The sequence below is a fragment of the Physeter macrocephalus genome, unplaced genomic scaffold, assembly GCF_002837175.3.
Source record: "Physeter macrocephalus isolate SW-GA unplaced genomic scaffold, ASM283717v5 random_16, whole genome shotgun sequence".
Lineage (NCBI taxonomy): Eukaryota > Metazoa > Chordata > Mammalia > Artiodactyla > Physeteridae > Physeter > Physeter macrocephalus.
The window spans coordinates 181,876-204,955 of NW_021145303.1; the positions used below are offsets into that span (position 1 = coordinate 181,876).

A 23,080-nucleotide genomic window follows, 5' to 3' on the forward strand; every position below is an offset into this window, starting at 1 on the left:
GAACCCGCATCCCCTGCATCGGCAGGCGGACTCTCAACCACTGCGCCACCAGGGAAGCCCCCACAGTATATTTTTTTAAAAATAACACACACATACTTGGTAACCAGAAAGAAATTTCTTTCGCATGGGAAACAGGACCTTCCAAATGAAAACAAGTAGAGTATGGTATCAAAAGGAAGCCTGGCCTTAGGCAATGCAGAGGAAAGGCACAGTAAGTGTGAATGTGGGAGGTGAAAGGAGGTGTTGGTGCACTTCCAGGAGGCTCACAGAGTGACCTTCACCTCGGAGAATTCATCAGGGCTCCCGGGCTGGGGTCCAGGCCTTTGCTTCACAGGCTCAAAACTCTGACCAGCAGGAGATGAGAGTGTGGAAGGCCCCTCTCTTTGGAGGGCTAAGGATATGGGTGTTTCCAATTTCTAGCTCTTTGGGTTTTCTTTTCTTTCTTTTTCTTTTTTTTGGCCATGCCATGCGGCACGTGGGATCTTAGTTCCCCAACTAGGGATTGAACCCACGCCCCCTGCAGTGGAAGGGTGGAGTCTTAACCACTGGACTGCCAGGGAAGTCCGGGTTTTCTTTTCTTGATTGTTGGCTGACCATCCTCCTCTGTCCTCACAACCTTTATTCCACTTGGGAAATGACAAGTGGATTCTAATCCTGCTTCCCTGGGGTTGCCACTAGGAGCCGTGAGTGTCCTTGGACGCTTTAGAAGTAGATTTGCATATAATCTCTTGGTGACTCCACAGGTGGCTGATCACATCCATGCAGTGTAGTTTCTGAGAGGGTACATTCTTTCCAACAATAAACACAGACCTAACTGATGTATGTCATGCTGGGTGAACTCTAAATGCGGTGTTTCATCTCACTCCTTTGCCAGATTTATGTGTAACCCCATGACACCCCTGCCCTCCCAACTTGGACTTGGGAGTACCCTTGCCTGTGAGTCTGGAGTGAGGAGGGAAAGGCTAAGATAGCTGGCACTCACTCTTCCTTATTGACCTTCTTCTGATCTAAAACAAAACAATTTCTTCCTCTAGCCATCTTCGGAAATACTGACTACAGGTGGCATGCTTTACTGAGGGAAAGAGGCTCCCTTCTGGGTCATGCATTTGGATGGGCAGAAAAGAGGCAGGAGGGAGGGCAAGGGCAAATTCAGATGAAAATTACTGACAGAAACAAGGAAAAAGTTGACATTCTTAGATACAGATTCACCTGGATTAAACTTCTTTAGAGGTTAGTGGACAAATGGGACAGAAGGGAGAAGAGACAAGATCAGAGGGAAAAGGAGAGGGCACGTGGGAAAACGTCTGGGCCCTCAGCTTGGTTGAGTGAGCGAGGGGAGCCCAGGCCCTTAGTGGGGTGGCAGGGGAGGCACCTACCTGAGTCCGACGTTGTTGATATCATCCCAGATGGAGGCGGGGCTTTCCCAGAATGCCTTTTCAGTGTTGTTCAGGATCGCCTGGAAGACAAGGGAGAGTGGTGAATAGGATGCTTTGAAGGCAGGAAGGGGCTGGATAATGGAAGGGATAATGACTGGGGATGAGGACTCAGGTCAGAGGGAAAGGTCAGGAGTGTGGAGCTGGGGTCAAAGTTGAAAGCGCACCTGGACCCCAGCATAGGCGTTGTTGACCAGCACATCCAGACGCCCCTGCTGTTCTCGATCCACCTGCTCAAACAGGCTTCGCACTTCACTCTCCTGGCTTGAATCACACACCACGGGCACACACCGGCCCCCTCGGGATTGTGCCTGGAGAGGGTTAGAGAGGATATGAGCTTCCCGTCGAACACAGTATGAGACATAACACAGCTCCCCTCAACTCCCAGCGTGGGAGCTGAGAAGGCAATCATAGGACTCACAGCCAGCAGCTGAGGGAACATCGTGGGCAATATTGCCCTCTGGTGCCTGTTTGAGGAGTTTCAAGAATGCTAGGTCCTGTCATTGTAGAGTAAGGTGGATGGGGATCCCAGGTTTAAAACCTATATAGACATTTACTGAGGCCTACCATGTGCAAGGCATTGTACTCTGCATGTGGAGGGTGAGGGACAAATAAGGCTTGGAGGCTGCTCTTGAGAAATGAGTATCTATCTTTTTCCTCATTCTTGGTCATTTCCATTTCACGTGCCCTTAGCTCCCACTCTTCACCACTCATGTGGAATCCCAACTTAAAATCACAGCCCTCTTACCCTCACTCCACCAACACTTCTGCCTGGTAAATGAGAAATCAAAGCTCTCAGACATGAACTATCTCTACTTCCTGTTCTGCCTCGCCCTCTACAAATGTGCCCCCATCCTCTAACTTCAGAGAAAGAATACCTTATTCAAGAACAATCATCATATTCTCCAGATCCATGCTCTAGGTCCCACCCTCTGACCTCCCTGCCTAACTGCTCGCCCGTATTCCCAGTGCATTCTGGGCACGCTTATCACTTACCATATTCATATTAATTACTTTTATCACTTACTGTATTCACATTACATTGAAATGATCCGTTTCTGCCTTAGACTTCCTGCTGGACTCTCTTTTAAAAGCAGAAGTTATGTCTTACTAATCTTGGTAACCCCAGTGCTTCACCCAGTGCCTAGCATATCAAACACACCCCAGTATTTATTTAACTGAAATTCAGTAGAAAAGTCAAGTGTAAATGTACAAGTCAATAAAGTCTTAACAAAAACAGAGAAAAAGCACAGGTCCACAACTCTTAAGATGCAACTCCAAAATCCCTGAAGCTCTCAAACAGAAAGTTTTCTCATAAAATTCACTTGGTGGCAAAATACGACCTAATCTGAAGTTACTTATGGGGTTTACTTATCCCACTTTGAGTAAAAATGTTCATGTTTACTGAGGAATATTTTGGTTTCAGGTAAGGGATTAAGAGGAGTGGTTAATGGGAAGGGCTCCCTGAGGTGGTTTCTGCCCCTGGGATCCCAGAAGAAGCACTCACCTCCTGAGCAGTGGCCTGCAGCGTGTCCAGATTGCGGCCAGTGATGTAAACTGTGGCACCTGCTTGGCAGAGCTGCAAAGCGATGCCCCGGCCAATACCCCTGGAAGCACCAGTAACCACGCACACTTGGCCCTTCATGGGAGCTGGCATGACTCACAAGCTAAGGGGTTAAATCTGTGGAGGCAAGGACTTGCTCTGAGGGAAGCCTGCAGACTGTATATGCAGAGGGGGGACCTTGACAGTGATAGCGAGGGGAGCCAAGGTTGAGATCCTTTGATAGGAGAGTAGTTTCAGAGGGGGATAACCAGTGCAGGGCCCAGGACAAGGCTGGTTGTCCCTTTTGGGAGGGACACCTACTGAGACTTTCTGAGTGGGGCGGACTGGGTGGGGGACTGTAGCGGGGCGGTCCCTCCCAGCGCGTCCACGCGGAGTCCTGAGCTCTCTGGAGCTCTGGCCGCTGGTCCGGAGGCGAGACTTCCGGGTCGGGGGTGGGCGCGAGGCCAAGGGACCCCGAGCCCAAAGTGGACGGAGCTCGCGCCCCTTACCTGCCACCTGTGCTGCTGCTGGAGTTCTCACGCCGCCTCGCTCGCAAAGTTCTCGAAGTCGAGGACTTTAATTCTGGCCGTGGGAGCGGGACGAGGGGACAACGACGGGGTCAGAGTACGAGGCTGGGGTGGAAGTCCACGTTCTGACCCAGTTTCCGCTGGCGACGCGGAGGGGAGGATCAAAGAGTACCCCGCGGGTCCGGGGCAATTACCGGTGGGGGCCAGGCCTGGCAAGCGAGAGATGGGCGATCCTGAGACTCAGCCACGCCCGCCCCGGAGCGGCAGTCGCGGGGCTATGACGTATAACGCTGCGCCCTGAGCGCGCGGGCGTGACTAAACTCTGCCCGGCCCCACCCCGCATGCGAGTGCGTGAGGTTCCCCTTGCGGCTAAGGAAGTTTTTGCGGGCAGAGAGGCGTCGAAGCACTCATGGGGCTGGGTCCGCGCTCCCCCCACCAGGCGGGGCGCCGGTTCCCAGCTGGCGGCAAAAGAGGACGCGGAGCCAAGGGCTCGGGGCGCCCCCCACCAGGCCGCCAGCGACAACACTGCCCGCCTCCGGATGGGCGCTCAGAGCCGGCTCCGGATGCGCACCCTCACCTGAGCCCAGAAGCTCTGGGGTATTTCCGCCGGGCGCTATCCGCGCTGAAAGAGGTCCCCGAGACGGGAGAAGAACGAGGTAGGGAACAACTTTGGGGTGGGATCAAGGGAGGCACTTAGTTGGGCATAAAATCCAGGACCGGTAAGGACATTTTCGTGGGTCCCCAGGGTGTGAGGACTTAGTTTCATCTCCTATATCCCCTTCCTCCCTCCCCACCCCTTGGTTAAGTGATGGAACATAACCTTAGCCTCCTCTCATTCTCTTTAATATATTTCTTTTCTTGTGTTTCCAGAGCTGATGGTGCACAATGTTTTGAAAGAAGTGGAGGCTCAGGCCCTAGCCTTGGCCACAAACAGGGCTGGTAGTGAGATGCTGCAGGAACTGTTGGGGTTCAGTCCCCCGAAACCGCTGTGTCGAGTATGGGCTGCTCTGCGGCCCAACTTGCGCTTTGTGGCCTGTCATCGATGTGGGGTCCATGTATTGCAAAGTGCTTTGCTGCAGCTGCCTCGATTGCTAGGGAGCCCTGCAGAGGAGGAGGAGGAGGAGGATGGGAAGGATGGTCCTTTGGAGACCCTGGAGGAGCTGGGCCTGGGACTAGCCGCTGAGGTGTGTGATGATTTTCTTTTCTACTGTGGAGACACACATGGCAGCTTCGTGGTCAGAACTTTGCTGCAGGTATTGGGAGGGACTCTTCTGGACTCTGAGAGAGCCAGGCACCGTGGCTCCCAGTTACCTGGTAAGTATTACAAGAAAGGGATATGGACCCAGAGGGAAGGAGAGTTTAGGAAGTTCAGAAGGAGAGAATAAGCAGAAGATTTCTTCATGACCTTGAAGAATTAGCAGAGAAATTAGGTCAGGGATAGCAGGCCAAAGATTAATGTGCATAGAGGCTCAGAGGTGAGGATGCATAGGTGTGTTTAGGGAACAGCTGTTAGAAGAATGGGGGCAAGTGGAAGAGATGATTCACTTGAGCATTGCGTTTCAAACTTTTTTTTAACCAGTACTCATAGTATGGAAAAGTTTTTTAAACATGACTCGACATACATATGTGTATATATACACATACTGGATTCAAGCAAAAGGTCAGGAAACAATACCCTTACTACATGCAACCCACTCTGATATTTTCTTTCCCCTTTTTTTTTTTTTGCTGTGCCACACGCAGCTTGTGGGATCTTAGTTCCTCAACCAGGCATCAAACCTGTGCCCCGTGCAGTGGAAGCTTGGAGCCCTAACCACTGGACTGCCAGGGAATGCCCTCCTTTTTCATTTTATTTTGTGTGTTACATTAAAAAAATGCTTAGGACTTCCCTGGCGGTCCAGTGATTAAGAATCTGTGCTTTCACTTCATGGGGCGTGGGTTCGATCCTTGGTTGGGGAAATAAGATCCTGCAGGCCACGCAGTGTGGCCAAAAAAAAAAAAGCTTGTTGAGACCCACTAGATTGATTTCATAATACACTCATAGGCAGCGGACCTACATTTTGAAAAACATTGGGAAATAAGATAGTGAGTTTAGGTGAGGCCTGATTTTGGAACATCTTGAATTCCTGACTGAGGAGTTTGGACTATCTCCTATGGACCATGGGGGAGCTGGTTGAAGGAAATAGAGTCTCAGTTCAGTCATCCAGATGAGACGAGACATTCAGTTGTACCAATTGAGTTGTATGTGTTTTGCATCTCCAAGCCAAATCCTTGTTCAACTATGGAATTATTCTTCCTCCTGGATGGCAATTTGTGATCTCACCACTGCATACGTTCTTCATTTTCCTTCAGAAGCACAAAAGGCCCTATCTCGGGAATGTAAGGCAACCGATTTCGAGGTCCCTGAAACCTTCTTGAATTGTCTTCAGAACCTGAGTTCCTGCTTTCTGAAGGACATTGCTGGTAAGGAGGGAAATAATAGGAAATCTAGGATCTTCTTTTTTGGAGGTGATTATCATCAAACAAGGCTCTTTTGATCAGTCTTATCCCTCTTGTTTTCAAATCTTATCTGGTTTGATGTTGTAAAGGCCCTGTGTAGACCATTTGTGTCCATAGTCCCTTGAACCTTGTTGCCTGAGGTCTGAGGTTTTATAGGTTGTCTGGATTTTGGGAAAGCCGCTTTTATTATTTCTGCCCTCCCCCACAGTGTTTATCACTGACAAGATCTCCAGCTTCTGCCTTCAAGTGGCCTTACAGATCTTACACCGCAAGCTGCCTCAGTTTTGTGCCCACCTCTGCAATGCTGTGATGGGCTACCTGAGTAGCCGCAATTCCTCAGCAGATGGCAGGTATGGACAGGGCCTCAGGATTGACCAAGGTGGTGGGTGGGCTGTGTGAAATGAATGACATGATATGGGTATTTTGTTTGTTTGTTTTAAAAGACAGGTTTTCATTCTGTGTATGTATGTGTGTACATATGTATATATATAAAATATATATATGAGATATATATATATGAAATATATATATGAGATATATATGTATATAGCCGTGTTATTTTTTGTCCAGTTTTACTGAGATATAATTGACATATAGCACTGTGTAAGTTTAAGGTGTGCAGCATGATTTGACTGACTTACCTCACAAAACAATTACCACAATAAGTTTAGTGAACATCCATTGTCTCATTTACATACAAAATTAAAGAAATAGGAAAAAATTTTTTATTCCTTGTGATGGGAACTCTTAACAACTTTCATGTAAAACGTACAATAGTGTTAGTTATGTTTATCATGTTATACATTACATCCTTAGTATTTATCTTATAACTGGAAGTTTGTACCTTTGACCGCTTTCTGCCAATTCCTCCTACCCCCAGGGCCCCTGCCTCTGGTAAACACAAATCTGATCTCTTTTCCTATAAGTTTGTTTGTTTTTGAAGTATAATTGACCTACAACACTGTATCAGTTCCTGTCACACAACGTGATGATTTGCTCTTTCAGTACACTTCAAAATGATCACCATGGTAAGTCCAGTGATGTGGTTATTTTGGATGAAGTGAAGACTACCTGATCACCCTCTCCTTGTCCCCAGTCCCCTACTGCTATTTCTGCGCGATCAGACGAGCTCCAGACTCCTGGAGCAGGTGCTGCTGGTGTTGGAGCCCCCAAGGCTCCAGAGCCTCTTTGAGGATCACTTCCAAGGACAGCTGCAGACCCTGGCTGCACATCCTATTGCTAACTTCCCTTTGCAGCGTTTCCTGGATGCTATCACCACTCCTGAGCTGGTGAGTCAGGAACTCGGCTGAGTCTGTTTCTTTTAGTTCTTGTATGCCTGCTTCTGTATTTTCAACAGTGTGCTGGCCGTTCCCCTTGAGAAGTTATTCCTGGAGGCTTCCCAGAGCTTAGGGTGAAGGTGCCTTCTTCCCAGAAAGGATTTGCTTTGGCTTCTCTCAGGTGCCAATGCCAGCAGGAGACTGGCGTAATTCAAGTTCTCAGTCTGAGTTTCCGTGGCTCGCTCAGTCTCTGGGCACTTGGCTACAAATCCATATGAGCACTGGAGCTGCTGTCATAGCTTCTCATTTCCTTTGCTGCTTAGTGCCAAGGCATGCTTCCCTGGGATCTCATGGGTTGAGATATAGGGTAGAAGGGGAGGTTTAATTCTAGTCCTCCCTTATCCTGAGAGTATGGCCATTTACAGTCCCCTCCCCATGGGAGCCCGCACGTCTAAGACCGCCCCTTTGTTCTGGACCTTCCTTATCCATCCAAACCAAAGTCCTGTTATTGGCAATGCTTTTATGTTTTATCTAGCATTTTTAGTTGTTTTTGGCAGGAAGATTTCTCTGAATAACTCAGGCCACTGTTACCAGAATGCCAGATTCTTTAACCCATGTCTCCCCTCAGCTGTCCCCCGTGTTTGAGGAACTAAGCCTTGCCCTGGAAGCTGTGCTGGCTCAGGGTCACCCAGGGGTAGTCATTGCCCTGGTCGGGGCCTGCCACAGAGTTGGGATCTACCAAGCCCAGGTCCTACAGCTGTTGTTGGAGGTGAGTGGTGGTTACCCACAACCCATTTATGCTCTCAGTTCAAATTCTACCTGCTAGGACTTAGCTAATCTTCAGTCATTGTATCTGTGGACCCAAGAGGTCTAGTGCCCATGGAGTTCACAGATACAGGGGGAAATGAAGCCAAAACCATCTCATGGCCCTGGAATGAAAATTGTCTCCCAGGACAGAGAGAGAAGTTTTAAGGAATAAATATTTATTCAGCCCCTGTTACATATATGGAGGCTGTGGATACAGCAAGGCAGATGAGATCCTGTCCACATGCAGCTTATGTTCTTGTGGAGTTAGGCATTCTCATCTGTCCTGAATGCTTTCCCCTGTCTGGGAAGTCGAGGTTAGGGATGAATTAGTTGAGGTTAGTTCTCAGTTTCATGTTTTGTCTTCCTTTCTAGGCATTCCACTGTGCAGAGCCCTCTTCCCGGCAAGTGGCCTGTGTGCCTCTCTTTGCCACTTTGATGACTTATGAGGTGTACTATGGACTGGTGGAGGAGGAGGGGGCAGTGCCCGCGGAGCACCAGGTGAGGTAGGGGAGAGGCCAAACCTGTGACTAACTGGGGACCAGGCCTCCCAGGGCTTAGGAAGCCCCTCACCACTGAGGTGAGGGTGGTGAGATCTCTGGCTTCATCCAAGTGAAGGTGGCAGTTTGGTGGCTGCCTCCTAATTCCCTGTCTCTGTCCTTCCAGGTAGAAATGGCCACCGCCAGGGACCTGGGGGAAGTGACAGTCCTTGGGTCTCTACTGCTCCAGCATTTGCTGCACTTCTCCAGTCCTGGTCTTATACTTCGAAGTTTGGGTGCCTTGACAGGACCACAGCTTCTGACTCTGGCCCAAAGCCCTGCTGGTTCCCATGTGCTTGATGCTGTCCTGACCAGCTCCTCCGTGACACGCAAGCAGTGCCGCCGGGTGCTGAAGACCCTAAAGGTTAGATTTCTGGCTTCTGCTTTGATTCCTCTGCCATCCTCCATTTGGAGGATGTGAGCTTCCCCCAGGACTGTGCTTCGGAGTCACAGAGAGGATATGTAGTTCCTAGACTGCTTCAACCCAGCCTCTTAACTTCAGCCTTCACGCCCCCCCGCCCCCAACACACTTCTGTGGACTGCCCTAGAGGGCCCTACCTTGCTTGTCTCAATGCAGGGACAATATGTGGCTCTGGCCTGTAGTCGCCATGGCAGCCGTGTGCTTGATGCCATCTGGAGTGGGGCAGCCTTGGGGGCCCGGAAGGAAATTGCTGCTGAGCTGGGTGAGTACCAGCACCGATCTTTGACCTTTCCAAATGTTCCCTTTCCTCACTAAAGAGCTGGGTGGCTGGGAATGACCTAAATTAAGCAGAGACTTCAGTTCCAAAGGGTGGTCTTGGCCATGGGTTCTTGGCAGTCTGTTCTCCCCTGCCACTCTGCGGACTGTGCAGCCCTGTGCTCCCACCCCTCCTCCTGACTTCTGTTCTTTGGACAGTGAGGTGTTAACTCTATCCTGAGGTAGACCCAGGGTTCCAAAAAAATGGAGGGACCTTCACCCCAAGTAGAGTCTCTTCAAGGATGGGTGGGTGACTGCATGGTGATACTGAACATGAATGGTTCCCTTTGCAGGGGCGCGGAACCAGGAGCTGATAAGGGACCCTTTTGGCCACCATGTAGCTCGAAACGTGGCCCTGACTACCTTCCTGAAGCGGCGAGAGGCTTGGGAACAGCAGCAGGGGGCGGTGGCCAAGCGGAGGCGGGCCTTGAACTCAATACTTGAAGACTAAGGCCTTTGGATCTGGGACTGGGTGTTCATGGGGCAGGGGGAAATGGAGTAGCTCTATCCTGTCCTGTTCCTAGTTTAAATTGGAGACAAAAGTCTTATGATAAACATTTTTATATTTTTACTGGAAACACCTTTGTTATTTTCTGGGGGAAGGGTACAAAGAAATAGAGATCTCAAGGTAAAGTTAGAGAGGGCTCTCTTCAGGGCACTGGGGAGCTTAGGGACAGGAGGGGAGTGGTAAGGACCTCTAGATGTAGCAGCAATCAGGGTGGGATCCAGATGCCTGTGGACAGGCTGTGGCCTTTCAGGGTAAGTGGGAGGCTGGAAAGATGGCTAGGAATGGATAGTATTCTTCAGCAATGGGTATAGGCTGGGGTGGAAGGCGTTAGGCTGATGGGCCTGTCACTATGGGATCAGAAGACTGGGAAAAATAGGCGAATTAGTGAGCCTGCACTGTGTGTAGGCCCCAAACTTGATGCTGTCACAGTCCTTACGGTCTGTCTCTTGGAATGAGTCTAGGGGCGGAAGGTCAGAGCCCCTTCTCAGTAGGGTTGGAGGCGACCCTGCCGCTGCCATCGCTCAGCCCCTTCCACTGCATGACGAAGGGTGGAGGAAATTCCCAGCAGCATGTGGCCCAGGCCTTGCAGCAGTGTGGAGGCCCATCGGAGGAGCTCCCTGAAGGGCAGAGACAAGAGGAAGTCACGGGGTGGGGGAACCTGGGAGGAAGCCACAGGCTGGGGTCTGGGGGTTTTCCACAGGGGAGAGCTAACAGGGTAGGGGAGTGCAGCTGTAGGGATGGGGAAGCGTGACATGTTGGTCTCTGACCTGATTATTTTCTTTGGGCCGAGTCCTTGAATGTCACAACTCATGGAGTAGAGCCCGTAGAACGTGGCTTTGATGTTCAGGCTGCCAAAGAGGTCTCGAGGGTTTTGCTTGTATACGTCGAAGGTGATGCGGGCGATGTCCTTGCTGTGCTTGGGCTTCTCCCGGCCCAGGCCATACGACAGCACCCCACTCTGTAGGCACCCCCCACATCGGTGCAATGGACCCTCACATACTGACACCCACCACTAATCCCCGTCAGCACTGGGACACACCCACCCTTGCCTGGACTGTTGGTCCACTATAGGGAGTCCTCGACAACTCCTCACCTCTCCCATCGCCTCTGCCCCCAAGATCAGGGTTAGGCAGCAGAAGAGGCTTAGGAGAGACAGAAAGGATCAGTGGCCTAAGCAGCCCCAGTGTGGGCCTCTCACCCTGCTGGGGCTCCAGCTCTGTCCCAACTCCAGCACCATCAGGCATGTGTCATCCTCCAACAGCTGGAAGAAGTCCTCACTCTCCACTGTGGTCCCATCCTCCTCCAGCACCAGTGTTAGCACTCCACTCAGCGTCAGAGTCTCCAGTGCCTGCCCAGTGGCAAGAAGTAGGAGGGAAGGGGCAGAGCTTATCCCATACCCCTTCCCTGTCCAGCAGCCCAGCACCCAACGGTTGACCCTAGATGCTGACTGATATCCCAACTCTCCTTCCTGGTGCTTTGCCATCCCTTCCAATGGCTCTGGCTCACGGTGTTCTTTAGTTGTTGGGGGACCCTCACTAGGGGCTGTCCTTTTCCTATTTGTTCCTGCTCTGCTCCTACCGTGTCATTGTCATCTCTCTCAGCTTCCCTCCAAGCCATGCCTACTGGTTAGGAATTGAAAAGCTAGCCAGTTTCTCTTGAATGGGTATAGGCATTATGCTGATGGGGCCTGTCACGATGGGGTCTTATCTCCAGCGTCCCACCTCACTCTCCCCGACCCTCACAGAGTTCTTCAGAACTATTTTCAGTAATAATGACTTTTAACCTTTTTGAGTCTTCACTGGTGTCAAGTATCTATGTAGCACTTTACATACATTATTCTCTTTTACTCCTTTCAGCAGCCCTAGGAGGTAGTTGTATTATTGTTCCCTTTTTTCAGATGAAGAAACTGAGGTTTTGATAGGCTAGCGGCAGAATCAGGATTTGAATTTGATCTGTCATACAAATTGCCGCTCCATACTGAGTTCTGAAATCTATCCTTCCACCCCTGTCTACTCCTTTGCCGCCCCCAAAGAAAAGCCCACTCCTTGGAAAAAAAAAAAAAAAGTGAATTGACTCATATGCAGCAGAAGCCACTGGGCTCACCCCCCCTGCTTTTAGCCCTCAGAGGGAGGGGCAGCCATGTAGCTGAAGCCCTTCCTGCTCATTATTCCAAGCTCACACTCTTCCCTAGCCCCTTGGCTACCCCTGCTCTTGGAACCCAGGGACTTGGCCCACTCACCTTGTCTAGCAGTTCCCGGCGGGTGGCAGCTGTAAGGCCTTTCCGGGTGGCCCGCTTGTGATCACAGACGCGGAAAGGTCGCGGGGGTGGTGGAGCCGAGGTCCAGACCTTACGGCCCAAATCGGAGCTCATACTGGTTACTGACCTGGTAGGTGGGAAGAAAGGTCAAGAAGGAGTGAGGGGTTTGGTGAGTGCAGTGGGGGTGATGGGTGTGGGGTAGCTGGAGCGTTAGGGAAGTTGGGAGGGAGGGATCTAGGTGTGCAGATTAAAGTAGCTCGGGGACAGAGGGAGAGACCACGGACTGGGGCAGGGGTGGCGGTTCAGGAGGTTGACCAGCCCACTGTGAAAAGGGGCAGGGAGGGGAAGGGGTACAGATTCGAAAGTTTTCTAGGGTCTGAAAGCAGCTTTGTCACCCTGCCTATATCCCCAGAGCTGGAGAGTGGAGAGAAGGGTTCGAAATCACCTGAGCAGGCCTCTGGGGTCCAGGGCAGAGAGGTACTCCATGGTGGAGGGAAGGAGCAGGGTTCCAGTTGCCTCTCCCGGGAGTTCTGGGCTCGGTGGTTCTCAGCAGGGTTGGAGCTGAAGTGGTGGTGTTTTCTGTTACGGAGCTGGGATCTCAGCCCCAGCGAGGTGGGGTATGAGTCAAGCCCGGACTCTGGCCCCCCTGCCTGGCCAGTGAGAAGGGCAAAGTCCAAGGGGAGGGGGGAGGGGGGAGGGGAAGGGCCAAGTGGGGTCGTGGAGGAAGGATCGAGGCCCAGATATGTCCAGCAAAAGCCACGGAAGTTTGTGTGTGTGTCTCTGGTGGCGGCGTGTGATGTGAGGGTAAATGGGAACTATGTAATTGGATGGAATGTGATCTCCGGTGTGTTTCTTTATATCGAGGTAATTTCTAGGGCCAATTTCTTCTGGCTCCCAATCTGTGTGAAGCTGGTTATGTGATTTGCTCTGTAATGTGCTGCCACCTACTGAAAAAGCCATGAACTGCAGCTTTAGGAACAGGGAGGCCGTGCCGAGGATGGGCAGGGCTTGGAGAAAATAGGACACCTCCAGGCAGTGTGCCTGGGTGGGGTGCAAGGGGAGGATGGGTCCTGATCCATGGATCCAGAATCACCAGGATCCTGTCTGGGACCCTGGCCTTCCTGCTTTCATGCTCTTCCCTCTGTGGGCTAGGGGAGGGGCTGGCTCAACACTTCTCTTCAGAAGAACTGCCTGCTTCAGCTGCACTGGATTAGTCATTCTCTCACCTTTCTCCATTGGCCACTCTATAGGCATGAAGGAGATGTGGATGGCGGAAGAGGGGATGGGTCCTTTGATGGCATCAGGACTTTAGCATTCGGGGCCCCGTGTCCCATCTCTGATTTCAGCTGCGGTTGTGATGAACGGTTGTGAGGAAGCTCAGACTCTCCCTGTCAGTGAATCCCTCACATGAGCATAAGTCTCTCTGATTTCCTGCCCAGGACTCTTATCTGAAGCTGTAGCAGCCCACTCAGCTGACAAGTACAGGCTGCAAGTGTGTATAAGGGCATTAATGCCTCTAGGACAACCCTTAAACAATGGGGAATGTGAGCTGGCCATAAACGCCCATCTTCTGTCGTTCTGGAAGTTATTTTGTGCACTCAGAGGTCCCCGATGCCCACTGAATATTGGACCTCAATAACACACTCTTACTGGCTTTTCTCTTCCCTCTCTTCCCCTGCTCCCTCACTCCTGCTTCCCGACCTAACCCCCCAAACACAGGATTACCCATGCCCTCGACTCAGGCTCTGCTTTGGAGGGAACCCAAACTGAGACAAGACTGGTGTCCTGGCTCCCAAGGAACCCCCTTCTGGCTGTTGACTGGGCAGAAGCCTTTTCTCCCTTTCCCTAAATTTCATCAAGCTACCAAATTTCTTCCTTTCCAAGCTTTGCCCAACCTCACGACCTGGAGAAATAAGTCTCTACACTGTGCCCTTTCCTTTTTCCTTGCGTTGTATCCTGGTGCAGCCTGGCAGTGTGGCCTCTTCCTGGTTGTGAGTTAGGACTCCTCAACCAGGCTATAAGCCCCTCACACCTCCATGCATCTCCCATTCCTCCTGGAACTCAGCCCATGCTTTACACTGAAAACTGTCATTGACAGCCCACTGAGAGCTGTGAGGGCGGAATGACTGGGGCAGGGTCCAAGGCAAGGGGTGAGAGGGGTAGGTAGGAAGCTGAGGAAGAAGGGGGCTCAGCAGGGTCAGGAGTCTGAAAACAGGCAAAGGTAGAGCAGCTGGGGGAATGAGGAGTTGGGTCGCCTTCTCTGCTGAGTGCAGGCAAGAGCAGCCAGACAGCATAAGAGCTGCAGGGTGGGAGGATTGGGACCAGAGGGTGGGGGGCAGGGGGTGGGGAGGGATGGGCATAGAAGCAGGACCCAGGGGCAGGATCCGGCAGTGTCCCTACTCACCCACACGACCAGGGAACCTTATCTGCACCCCTTCAGCTTATCCTGTTTCCTGGGGAGGCGGGCTCTCACACGCCTGGACGTGTTAGTGATGGGAAGCAGCAGGGTGAGGGAGGGGCCCCAGGAAAGTCCCGAGAGGCGCCCCACCTTGTCCCTCCCTGTTTTCGCCTCACCCTCTGCCAACCTGACAGGCACAGGACAGGATTAGGCACCTGGCCCACTGCCCCTTTGCCTTTGGGCTTCCCCAGGCCCCTGGAGGGCCCCCAACCCTGCTCACTCCCAGCTGGGTAAGTAGATCTGCCCATGAGACCATACTCCCTTCCACTCACTTTTGCCCTGGGGTATAGGCAACGGGGCTGGACAAAGAAGGAGAGGCCAGGTTAGGAGGGTGGAAGGTGGAAGCAGTGACAGCCTGGGAGTCAGGACTGGGGAGGTCGGCTGACCCAGAGCAGGGGATCTGGGTTCCAGGAAGCAGTGTTTGAGCTGGGGCTGGGGTCCTGGAGGAAGAGACAGAAGCTTCCAGACGGAAGAGAGGCAGGATGCAGAGGAGCGAGGGAGGCACAGTCCCTTCTCGCTGGCATCAGGCGTAACGTGGGCTTTTGCCCCACCTGAAAGCGCTCCATGGCTCTTTCCAGCCTCCCGCAGGCGCCTAGGGATGTCGGTCTGCTACGGTCCCCCGGGGAACGAGACGCTGCTGAGCTGGAAGACCTCGCGGGTCACAGGCACGGCCTTCCTGCTGCTGGCGGCGCTGCTGGGGCTGCCTGGCAACGGCTTCGTGGTGTGGAGCTTGGCGGGCTGGCGGCCCACACAGGGGCGACCGCTGGCGGCCACGCTCGTGCTGCACCTGGCGCTGGCTGACGGCTCGGTGCTGCTGCTCACGCCGCTCTTCGTGACCTTCCTGACCCGGCAGGCCTGGCCGCTGGGCCAGGCGGGCTGCAAGGCCGTGTACTACGTGTGCGCGCTCAGCATGTACGCCAGTGTGCTGCTCACCGGCCTGCTCAGCCTGCAGCGCTGCCTCGCCGTCACCCGCCCCTTCCTGGCGCCCCGGCTGCGCAGCCCGGCCCTGGCCCGCCGCCTGCTTCTGGCCGTCTGGCTGGCCGCCCTGGTGCTCGCCAGCCCGGCCGCCGTCTACCGCCACCTCTGGGCGGACCACGTGTGCCAGCTGTGCCACCCGTCGCCCGCCCACGCCGCCGCCCACCTGAGCCTGGAGACCTTGACCGCCTTCGTGCTGCCCTTCGGGATGGTGCTCGGCTGCTACGGCGTGACGCTGGCGCGGCTGCGGGGCGCCCGCTGGGGCGCCAGGCGGCACGGGGCGCGGGTGGGCCGGCTGGTGGGCGCCATCGTGCTGGCCTTCGGCTTGCTCTGGGCCCCCTACCACACTGTCAACTTGCTGCAGGCGCTTGCCGCGCTGGCTCCGCCCGAAGGAGCTTTGGCGAGGCTGGGCGGGGCGGGCCAGGCGGCGCGAGCCGGAACCACGGCTCTGGCCTTTTTCAGCTCCAGCGTCAACCCGCTGCTCTACCTCTTCACCGCCGGGGATCTACTGCCCCGGGCGGGTCCCCGCTTTCTCACGCGGCTCTTTGAGGGCTCCGGAGAGGCCCGATGGGGCGGCCCCTCTAGGGTGGGGACCATGGAGCTCCGAGCTACCCCTCGGCTCAAAGTGCTGGGGCAGGGCCGTGGCAATGGAGACCCTGGGGGCGGGGCGGAGAAGCACAGTCAGGGATGAGACCCTTGACGTCAAAACCTACAACCGGGCCTGCTCTTCCCTATCCCCTTCGATAGCTTCCCAGAACTCAGGGAACCACTCTGGACGGTTTGGGGATCCTTCTCTGACCATAGTTTGGATGTGTCTGGGCAGAATTATCATACATCTGGGGCAGGCCCAGGTTCCTCAAACTGAGGGACCATAAGTGGTGATGGTCAGTGTTAAGGAGTATCAGGTACTTGCAGGTTGGCATGTGCCCAGGTGCCAGAGCTGCTTACTTGTTGCCAATAGCTATTGTGAAACACACTGGGTGGTCATTATGTTGCAGCAAAAATAGAAATGAGACTTTGCAGATAAGCAAGGAAAATAAGCAAACAATGAACAGGCTGGGGAAACAGCATAAACAGGCCTGAAAGAGTTAAGCAATCTTGGTTACTCTTTAGCCGTTACTACTAACAAACACTTGTAGCTAGACTTGTCCTTCACAAAGCTAAACAAAGCTAATTACTCTCTGATTCCATAGGAATTATACTCTGCACCTGGCATTCTTCTCCCCCTACACTCTCTCGCAGCATTAAAAGAAGGTCACGGGCCGATAACTTCAGGGACACCAGACTCGGTTGCCTTTTGCTAGCTGTGGCCGTTTTAAAATATTGCAAGAAGAAGAATGCAAAACCTTCACCACTTTGATCCTTATCTCTTACCCTGGACTGCAAGTTCCACCTATAAGACCCTCTGTAATCCCCCAGGAGAGCGGGGGGCACAGTTCTTGAGGTGCTAGCCTGCTGTGTTTCCCTCTTGCCCGGCCAAAGGAATAAAGCCACTCTTTTCTATTTCCTCCAGACTTTGTCTCCATATTTCTATTCGGCATTGGTGGACAGGGAGCCAAGGTTTTGGCAACAATTACACGATGGCTTAAGCATGCTCCCTCCAGTGGTTCATCATACCTGAGTGATACCGAAGTCACCTAGTTCCCTGCTGGGTCAGGCCAAGGCTGGGCAATGCCAGCCTTCGGTGGCATCATGACCTGTCCTCCCCAGCCCAGGTGGCCTGGTTCCCCCAAGCCAACCCATAGAACCGCTCCGGAAATAAAGAGAGAAAGAGGAAGGAAAGGTATGAGTGCTTGGATGAGGGGTGATGATGGGATCCATTCTTTGGGGTCTGTTAGAGCTGAGTGGAGAGGAAACTGGCTCTGGAAGGGGAAAGTCAATCTGTGGGGTTTGAAAGGAAAGTTTTCTTGTCTGTCTTGTGGTTGGTACAGTGGGGGAGGGGCCGTGGGAGTCTGAGGCTTACCTTCTTTGAATCTAACTCTCCCTGCAAAGGTCACCTGCCTCAAAAAGGAGCCCGGGAACAGGCATTCACTCACCCAGGGACCCTCTGGGGGCTGGGGATGAGGGGTATGGGGAGTGGTGTGGATATCTGGAAGACAGGAGGAATTTTTCAGGGAGGTGCCACCTCTCCTTTCTCTCTTTTTCCTCTCTGCCAAGTCTTGACTCCCCCTAAGACTGCTAGCTGTTCCTCATCTCCCCCAGTACTTCTCAGCCCCCACCTTTTGGAATCTTTCTATCTCTAGGTCTCAAAATTGTTTTGGATCCTGACACTTTTGAGTTTGGGGATGTAGGATGGGGTCCTCTTTAGGGGATGTCTGTGTGCACACAAGTGTGGTCACCATGGTGACCAACCCATCCCCGTTTGCCCAGGACTTTCTCAGATTTAGCACTGAAAGTCTCTTGTCCCAGCCCCCTCAGTCTCTGGCAAACTTAGATGGTTGTTTACCTGAGAGGTCACCCTGACCATCACCACGGTTCTGCTTTAGTGACTGTTCACACCACCCAGGCAGAGGCCAAGAGAGAGAGCAAAGGAAATCCAGTTCTCAGGGTCACGTCAGGGCCACCAAAACTGGGGTTGGGATGGACCTCCGGACCTGGGGGACAGAGAGTATGCCTAGAGTGTCTAGTCTAGGGCAGAGGAAGTCAGGCCATTGAGAGAAATGGAGGTGGGGAGCAGTTTGGGAGAGGAGGTAAAGACTCCAGAGTTCCTGTCCGAAGGGACTTCCGGTTGACCCTGGAGCTCTGAGCCGGAAGCTTCTATCCCCAAACACCAACTTCATGGGCTTCTTCCTGTCCTCGCGCGCCAGGGCAGAGGCTCCCCAACTTCTGTTACACACTCCCCTTCTCACACACCCTCTGTGGTCAGAAAGCCCTTCCTGTCTTCAGATCTTGCTGCGGTTTCAGCCCATTTCTTTTTGCCATATCCTCTGCCTGGTAACTGCTGGGTCAACTCTGCTCTGGCTTTTCTCAAAGCAGGAAAGGTAGGGGCACTACCGAGGATAAGGGGCCTCAATGACCACCATTACACTGTGCATCTTTCCTGAGAAGAGGCAGAGCTGGAAGGGAAGCAGGAAGGCTCATGGTCAGATGGAAGATAAGACTTTTTGGTTCTTGGCTTCGCAGGAGAGTTCAAGAAGAGGAGACTGTCCTCCTTCCGGGGAGCCGGAAGAGTGACCCTTCTGGAGGCTGTTTCCCTTTCCACCCTCCTGCTTTCCCCTCTTGGCAGGGCAGGCATAATGCATCGCTGCCCTCACTCCCTCATGTCTGCTCCCCTGTGCTCACCTCTGCTCTCTCTGTGTGTCTAAGGTGGGACAGAACAGTCAGCTGTGGGAAGGTAGGAAAGAGACGGTGCTGACTTCCTTGCCCAGCGCCCAGATCTTGGGTCCAAATTCATGTGGCAGGGTAGCCACATGGGCAAACACAAGGCAAGTGGTTCGGGAAGGGGAAGAAATTGTCATTCTGTGTGAAACTAGAGAGACCATTTGGACTTTGGCTTCTACCAAAGAGAATGGAGATTGACCTAGAATGGAACTAGTTCTTTTAAGTGAGGAGAGGGATAGGGGTGCTGGAAGAGGGTCCTCTCCCCCAAATCCCAGTCATGGCTTGAATCCAAGCCAAACACAGAATGCTGTCCTCTTTGACGTCACCTGACCCAAACCCAGAACCTAGCCACAGCATCAATCTACACTTCCTATTAATCTAAAAATCGACATCGTTCACAGAAAATATAAAGATACCCAACATTCTGACCTCTCAATCTGAGTCCATTTCCCCTCTCTGGCTTCCTTCTCTCCTTCTCCTGTATGACGCAGTTTATTACTCTGTTCAATTCTTCGGTCTAGACCTGCATCTGAGGCCACACCCCAGCCTACTCACCCCCTCACCCCTCTTTCCTCTGTCACTGCCCCTTCCGGGGCTCTTCTCTTCTGGCCCCACCCCTGAGGAGTCCTCCTCCCAGCTGGGCTCTTCTGGAACATGAAGAATATTCCACCTCATCTAGTGAAGGGAGGGGGTAGGAGTTCTCACCCCACCCTCAGGAAGATGTGTCTTCTTCCTCCCTTGCTCTGTGGTACTTCCTCTCTGGCCGACTTAGCTGATAGAACCTGGACCCCAGGCCAGGCCCCTGGCACTGGGACAGATCTGGGGATAGGCTACACCACTCTGTTCTCACCCTGGGATTGACACCAGCTTCCAACCAGTGCTCGGCAAAGCCTTAAGTAAGTTTCCTGGGAGTAGAGGAGGCGGGGGGAGGCGGGGGTGAAGCCGTAAGAGGAGGTCCAAAGGAATTTCCAAAGAAAGGCTGACCAGTGGTAAAATGACTTGGGAGGACTTAGTCTTGTCTCCTATCCACGAAATCCTCCCCATACCTGTTATTCTTGGTGGGCCCCGGGAATCTCTGGGGCGAGTGGGTAGGTGGCTGGAAGAAGTCAGTGGGACCGAAGGGCTGAGGGCCTGGCAGGGGGAAAAGGAGCTAGCCTTTTGAGGGGTGCGGCATTGGTAAGGAAAGTCCCCACTTTGGTTCTGGGTTTCAGGGTCTCCTGAGGGAAGGAGGCTGAAGGGTCTGGAAATACTGCTTCTGCTGTTGCTATATATTTTGCAGTTGGGTCTGTGGGCAGGAAGGGGCCCTGTGGCCCAGATAGGAAATTAATCTTTCTCCTCAGCCAGATCCCCTTAAGACAGGTCAGTTGGCAGTGATGAGGGCAGTATACTGCGGAGGTGCCTCGGATGCTGCTGATCTTGGAGACAGGGTAGAACACCCAGGCTAGGTGTGTCCAGGGTGTCAGGAAACCCTTGTCCCTTCCCTCACGTGCGTGTCCGCCCTCGCTCTCCAGGTCCTTGCAATGGCCACGAACACTACATCTCCTGAAGCACCCTCCTCACCAGGTGCCAGGTGTCATGTTCAGCTCTCTGCTGGTTATCACCGTACCGTCGGCGGCACTGGCTGTGGGGCTGCCTGGCAACAGCTTTGTGGTGTGGAGCGTCCTGGTAGAGATGCAGAAGCACTCTGTCACTGCCCTGCTGGTGCTACACTTGGCCCTGGCCAACTTGGCCGTATTGCTCACTAACCCCCTTTTTCCTCTACTACACGGCCCAAGGCCTCTGGACTTTTGGACTGGCTGGCTGCCACCTGTTCCACTATGTCTGCGGAGTCAGCATGTATGCCAGCGTCCTGCTTATCACGGCCATGAGCCTGGACCGCTCGCTGGCGGTGGCCCTCCCCTCTGTGTCCCAGAAACTCGCACCAAGACAGTTGCCTGGCGGGCGCTAGCAGGCACCTGGGTGGTGTCTGTCCTGCTGGCCACGCCCGTCGTCTTGTACCGCAAGGTGACGTTGGGACCGCACAACAGGAGCCTGGTCTGCTTCCCGGAGTCCCCCAGTGAAGCACATAGGGCTCTCCATCTGTTCTTCGAGGTGGTCACCGGCTTCCTGCTGCCGTTCCTGGCCGTGGTGGCCAGCTACTCCGACATCTGGCGCCGGCTGCGGGTCCGGCGCTTCCGCCGCGGCCGCTGCACCGGCCGCCTGCTGGCCTTTATCGTCCTGGCCTTCGCTGCCTTCTGGCTGCCCTACCGAGTGGTGAACCTGGCCGAGGCGGTCCGCGCGCTGGCGGGCAAGACAATGGGGTCCCGGCCGAGAGTCAGCGGCTGCACCTGGCCCGCAAGCGCTCTGAACGCTGGCTTTCCTGAGCCAGCAGCGTGAACCCCGTGCTGTACGCATGAGCCGTCGGCGGCCTGCTGCGCTCGGCTGGCGTGGCCTTCGTCGCCAAGCTGTTGGAGGGCGCCGGCTCCGAGGCGTCCAGCAGCCGCCGCGGGGGTACCCTGGCCCAGACGGTGAGGGGCGCCCCCGCCTCTCCCGAACCCGGCCCCGCCCAGGGCCTCACTGTCTCCACCAACGCTCTCGAGCAAGCGAAGCGAAGTCAACTAGGCCTGCGGGGTGGTGGCAGCGGAAGGATGCCTGCTTTCCTCCTGGGGGAATACGCCCACGCTGGCCTGACCCAATTCTTCAACCTCCTCTTACGCAGGTGGCGGGTGGAGCGGAAGAGAGCGAGGGGAAGGGCAAGTCAGGGCAGAGTGGGAGGCTGGCCCCCACGGGCAGCTTTGCAATTAAAACTGAAGTCTGAAATTGGGTCAACCCTGTGTGTGGGGCATGTGTATTATGGCGGACTGGGGTGCTCCTGGTTGCCCTTATGGGTGTCCTTCTCAATAGCTGAGAAGCACATCCTTTAGTTTCCCATGATTTTCAGTTTTGGAAGAGACACAGACATAGAAATCAGACCTTCTTCCCTCCCTGCTTCTGAGGCAGGTGGTCTGCAGATCATACTGAGAACAACACAGGGTTGCAGACCCCTGAAGGAGCTGGCCAAGGAAGACCACCCATGTGGGCTCATCACTCCAGCCTCCCCGACTCAGCGGACCTTCACTCCCTGACTTAGCGAACCTTCTGAGAACACTTAGCACTGCTGTGAGGTGTCTGCCCTGAAGGCTGTGATGGGTATCTTCATTAGCAGGACTCCAACTTCCTACCAGTAATCTTTGTCCTCTCAGTGGGAGATGTCCTAGGGGATTGCTTTCCTTCCCCGTGTCTCCCAAGGAGGCCTCACTTGAGAACCAAGACATCAGATCTTATCCCCTAGAATTCTGCACATCAGCATTCTGCCAGCCACTAAAACGCTCTGGTACAGGCTGGAGCTGAGGGCCCTCTGTGATGTGGTCACCCTTAGGAAATGAAGATTTGCAGAAGTGAGAAGGTTGAGTCATTCTTTCCTAGGGATGACTGTTGCCTTGGAGAGTCTTGGACTGGCTCTGTTCTGACAGCGTTTTAAGAAGATGGTGGGGGCTTCCCTGGTGGCGCAGTGGTTAAGAATCCGCCTGCCAATGCAGGGAATACGGGTTCGAGCCCTGGTCCAGGAAGATCCCACATGCCGCGGAGCAACTAAGCCCGTGCGCCACAACTACTGAGCCCGTGTGCCACAACTACTGAAGCCCGTGCGCCTAGAGCCCGTGCTCCACAACAAGAGAAGCCACCGCAATGAGAAGCCCATGCACTGCAACAAAGAGTAGCCCCCGCTCGCCGCAACTAGAGAAAGCCCGCGCACAGCAATGAAGACCCAATGCAGCCAAAAATTAAAAATAAATAAATAAATAAAATAAAAATATACGATATTCGTTTTAAAAAAAAATAGAAGATGGTAGCAGCAGTGTACTTTTTGAATGTCTCCCATAAAGAAAGAAAGACAACTAGGAGAAAACCCCCAAATCCACGTGCAACATCTGCAACAAACTTAGGGTGTCAAGATATCTCCCATGGGGCTTCCCTGGTGGCGCAGTGGTTGAGAGTCCGCCTGCCGATGCAGGAGAACAGGGGTTCGTGCCCTGGTCCGGGAGGATCCCACATGCCGCGGAGCGGCTGGGCCCGTGAGCCATGGCCGCTGAGCCTGTGTGTCCGGAGCCTGCGGGTCTGGAGCCTGCGCGTCCGGAGCCTGTGCTCCGCAACGGGAGAGGCCACAACAGTGAGAGTCCCGCGTAC

The 23,080-nt window shown here is 53.6% G+C and overlaps 5 protein-coding genes across 8 annotated transcripts in view; 3 read left to right on the forward strand and 2 right to left on the reverse strand.

The window, feature by feature from the left end:
* Positions 1 to 3,773, reverse strand: part of DHRS1 (dehydrogenase/reductase 1) — a 7,733-nt gene extending 3,960 nt beyond the window's left edge. The window contains exons 1-4 of the mRNA XM_007130033.3: positions 3,486 to 3,773; positions 2,941 to 3,114; positions 1,601 to 1,744; positions 1,377 to 1,456 (exon numbers count right to left, since the gene is read on the reverse strand). Coding sequence (XP_007130095.1) covers positions 1,377 to 1,456; positions 1,601 to 1,744; positions 2,941 to 3,090 — 374 coding nt within the window. The 5' untranslated portion in view covers positions 3,091 to 3,114; positions 3,486 to 3,773. The remainder of the gene's footprint in view (positions 1 to 1,376; positions 1,457 to 1,600; positions 1,745 to 2,940; positions 3,115 to 3,485) is intronic.
* An 82-nt stretch (positions 3,774 to 3,855) lies between these two features.
* On the forward strand, positions 3,856 to 9,927 carry NOP9 (NOP9 nucleolar protein). 2 transcript variants are annotated; one of them, XM_007130034.4, is made up of 10 exons: positions 3,856 to 4,159; positions 4,374 to 4,817; positions 5,856 to 5,966; positions 6,211 to 6,352; positions 7,099 to 7,291; positions 7,908 to 8,048; positions 8,459 to 8,584; positions 8,750 to 8,986; positions 9,200 to 9,305; positions 9,652 to 9,927. In XM_007130034.4, the coding sequence occupies exons 1-10, from the start codon at positions 3,913 to 3,915 to the stop codon at positions 9,807 to 9,809; spliced, it is 1,905 nt and encodes a 634-aa protein (XP_007130096.1). In that variant the 5' UTR covers positions 3,856 to 3,912; the 3' UTR covers positions 9,810 to 9,927. The 2 variants fall into 2 exon arrangements, with proteins under 2 accessions (XP_007130096.1, XP_028339100.1); XM_028483299.2 differs by lacking the exon at positions 9,200 to 9,305 and having other exon boundaries at positions 9,652 to 9,810.
* Positions 9,910 to 15,218, reverse strand: CIDEB (cell death inducing DFFA like effector b). Of its 3 annotated transcripts, none has more exons than XM_007130036.4 (6): positions 15,133 to 15,218; positions 12,569 to 12,684; positions 12,106 to 12,250; positions 11,065 to 11,214; positions 10,634 to 10,824; positions 9,910 to 10,483 (listed from the first exon to the last, which is right to left on the reverse strand). In XM_007130036.4, exons 2-6 carry the CDS (start codon positions 12,607 to 12,609, stop codon positions 10,351 to 10,353), a joined length of 660 nt encoding a protein of 219 aa, XP_007130098.1. In that variant the 5' UTR covers positions 12,610 to 12,684; positions 15,133 to 15,218; the 3' UTR covers positions 9,910 to 10,350. The 3 variants fall into 3 exon arrangements, with proteins under 3 accessions (XP_007130098.1, XP_054938084.1, XP_007130097.1); XM_055082109.1 differs by lacking the exon at positions 15,133 to 15,218 and adding an exon at positions 13,350 to 14,265; XM_007130035.4 differs by lacking the exon at positions 15,133 to 15,218 and having other exon boundaries at positions 12,569 to 14,265.
* On the forward strand, positions 14,473 to 17,050 carry LTB4R2 (leukotriene B4 receptor 2). Its single transcript, XM_007130964.4, has 2 exons — positions 14,473 to 14,811; positions 15,160 to 17,050. The coding sequence occupies exon 2, from the start codon at positions 15,180 to 15,182 to the stop codon at positions 16,245 to 16,247; it is 1,068 nt and encodes a 355-aa protein (XP_007131026.2). The 5' UTR covers positions 14,473 to 14,811; positions 15,160 to 15,179; the 3' UTR covers positions 16,248 to 17,050.
* A 3,212-nt stretch (positions 17,051 to 20,262) lies between these two features.
* Positions 20,263 to 22,297, forward strand: LTB4R (leukotriene B4 receptor). The gene is given in 6 exon segments (XM_024134457.1): positions 20,263 to 20,436; positions 20,438 to 20,620; positions 20,622 to 20,790; positions 20,793 to 21,185; positions 21,188 to 21,613; positions 22,275 to 22,297. Coding segments are annotated over 6 exon segments (1,233 nt in total). The 5' UTR covers positions 20,263 to 20,397.
* The last annotated feature ends 783 nt before the right edge of the window (positions 22,298 to 23,080 follow it).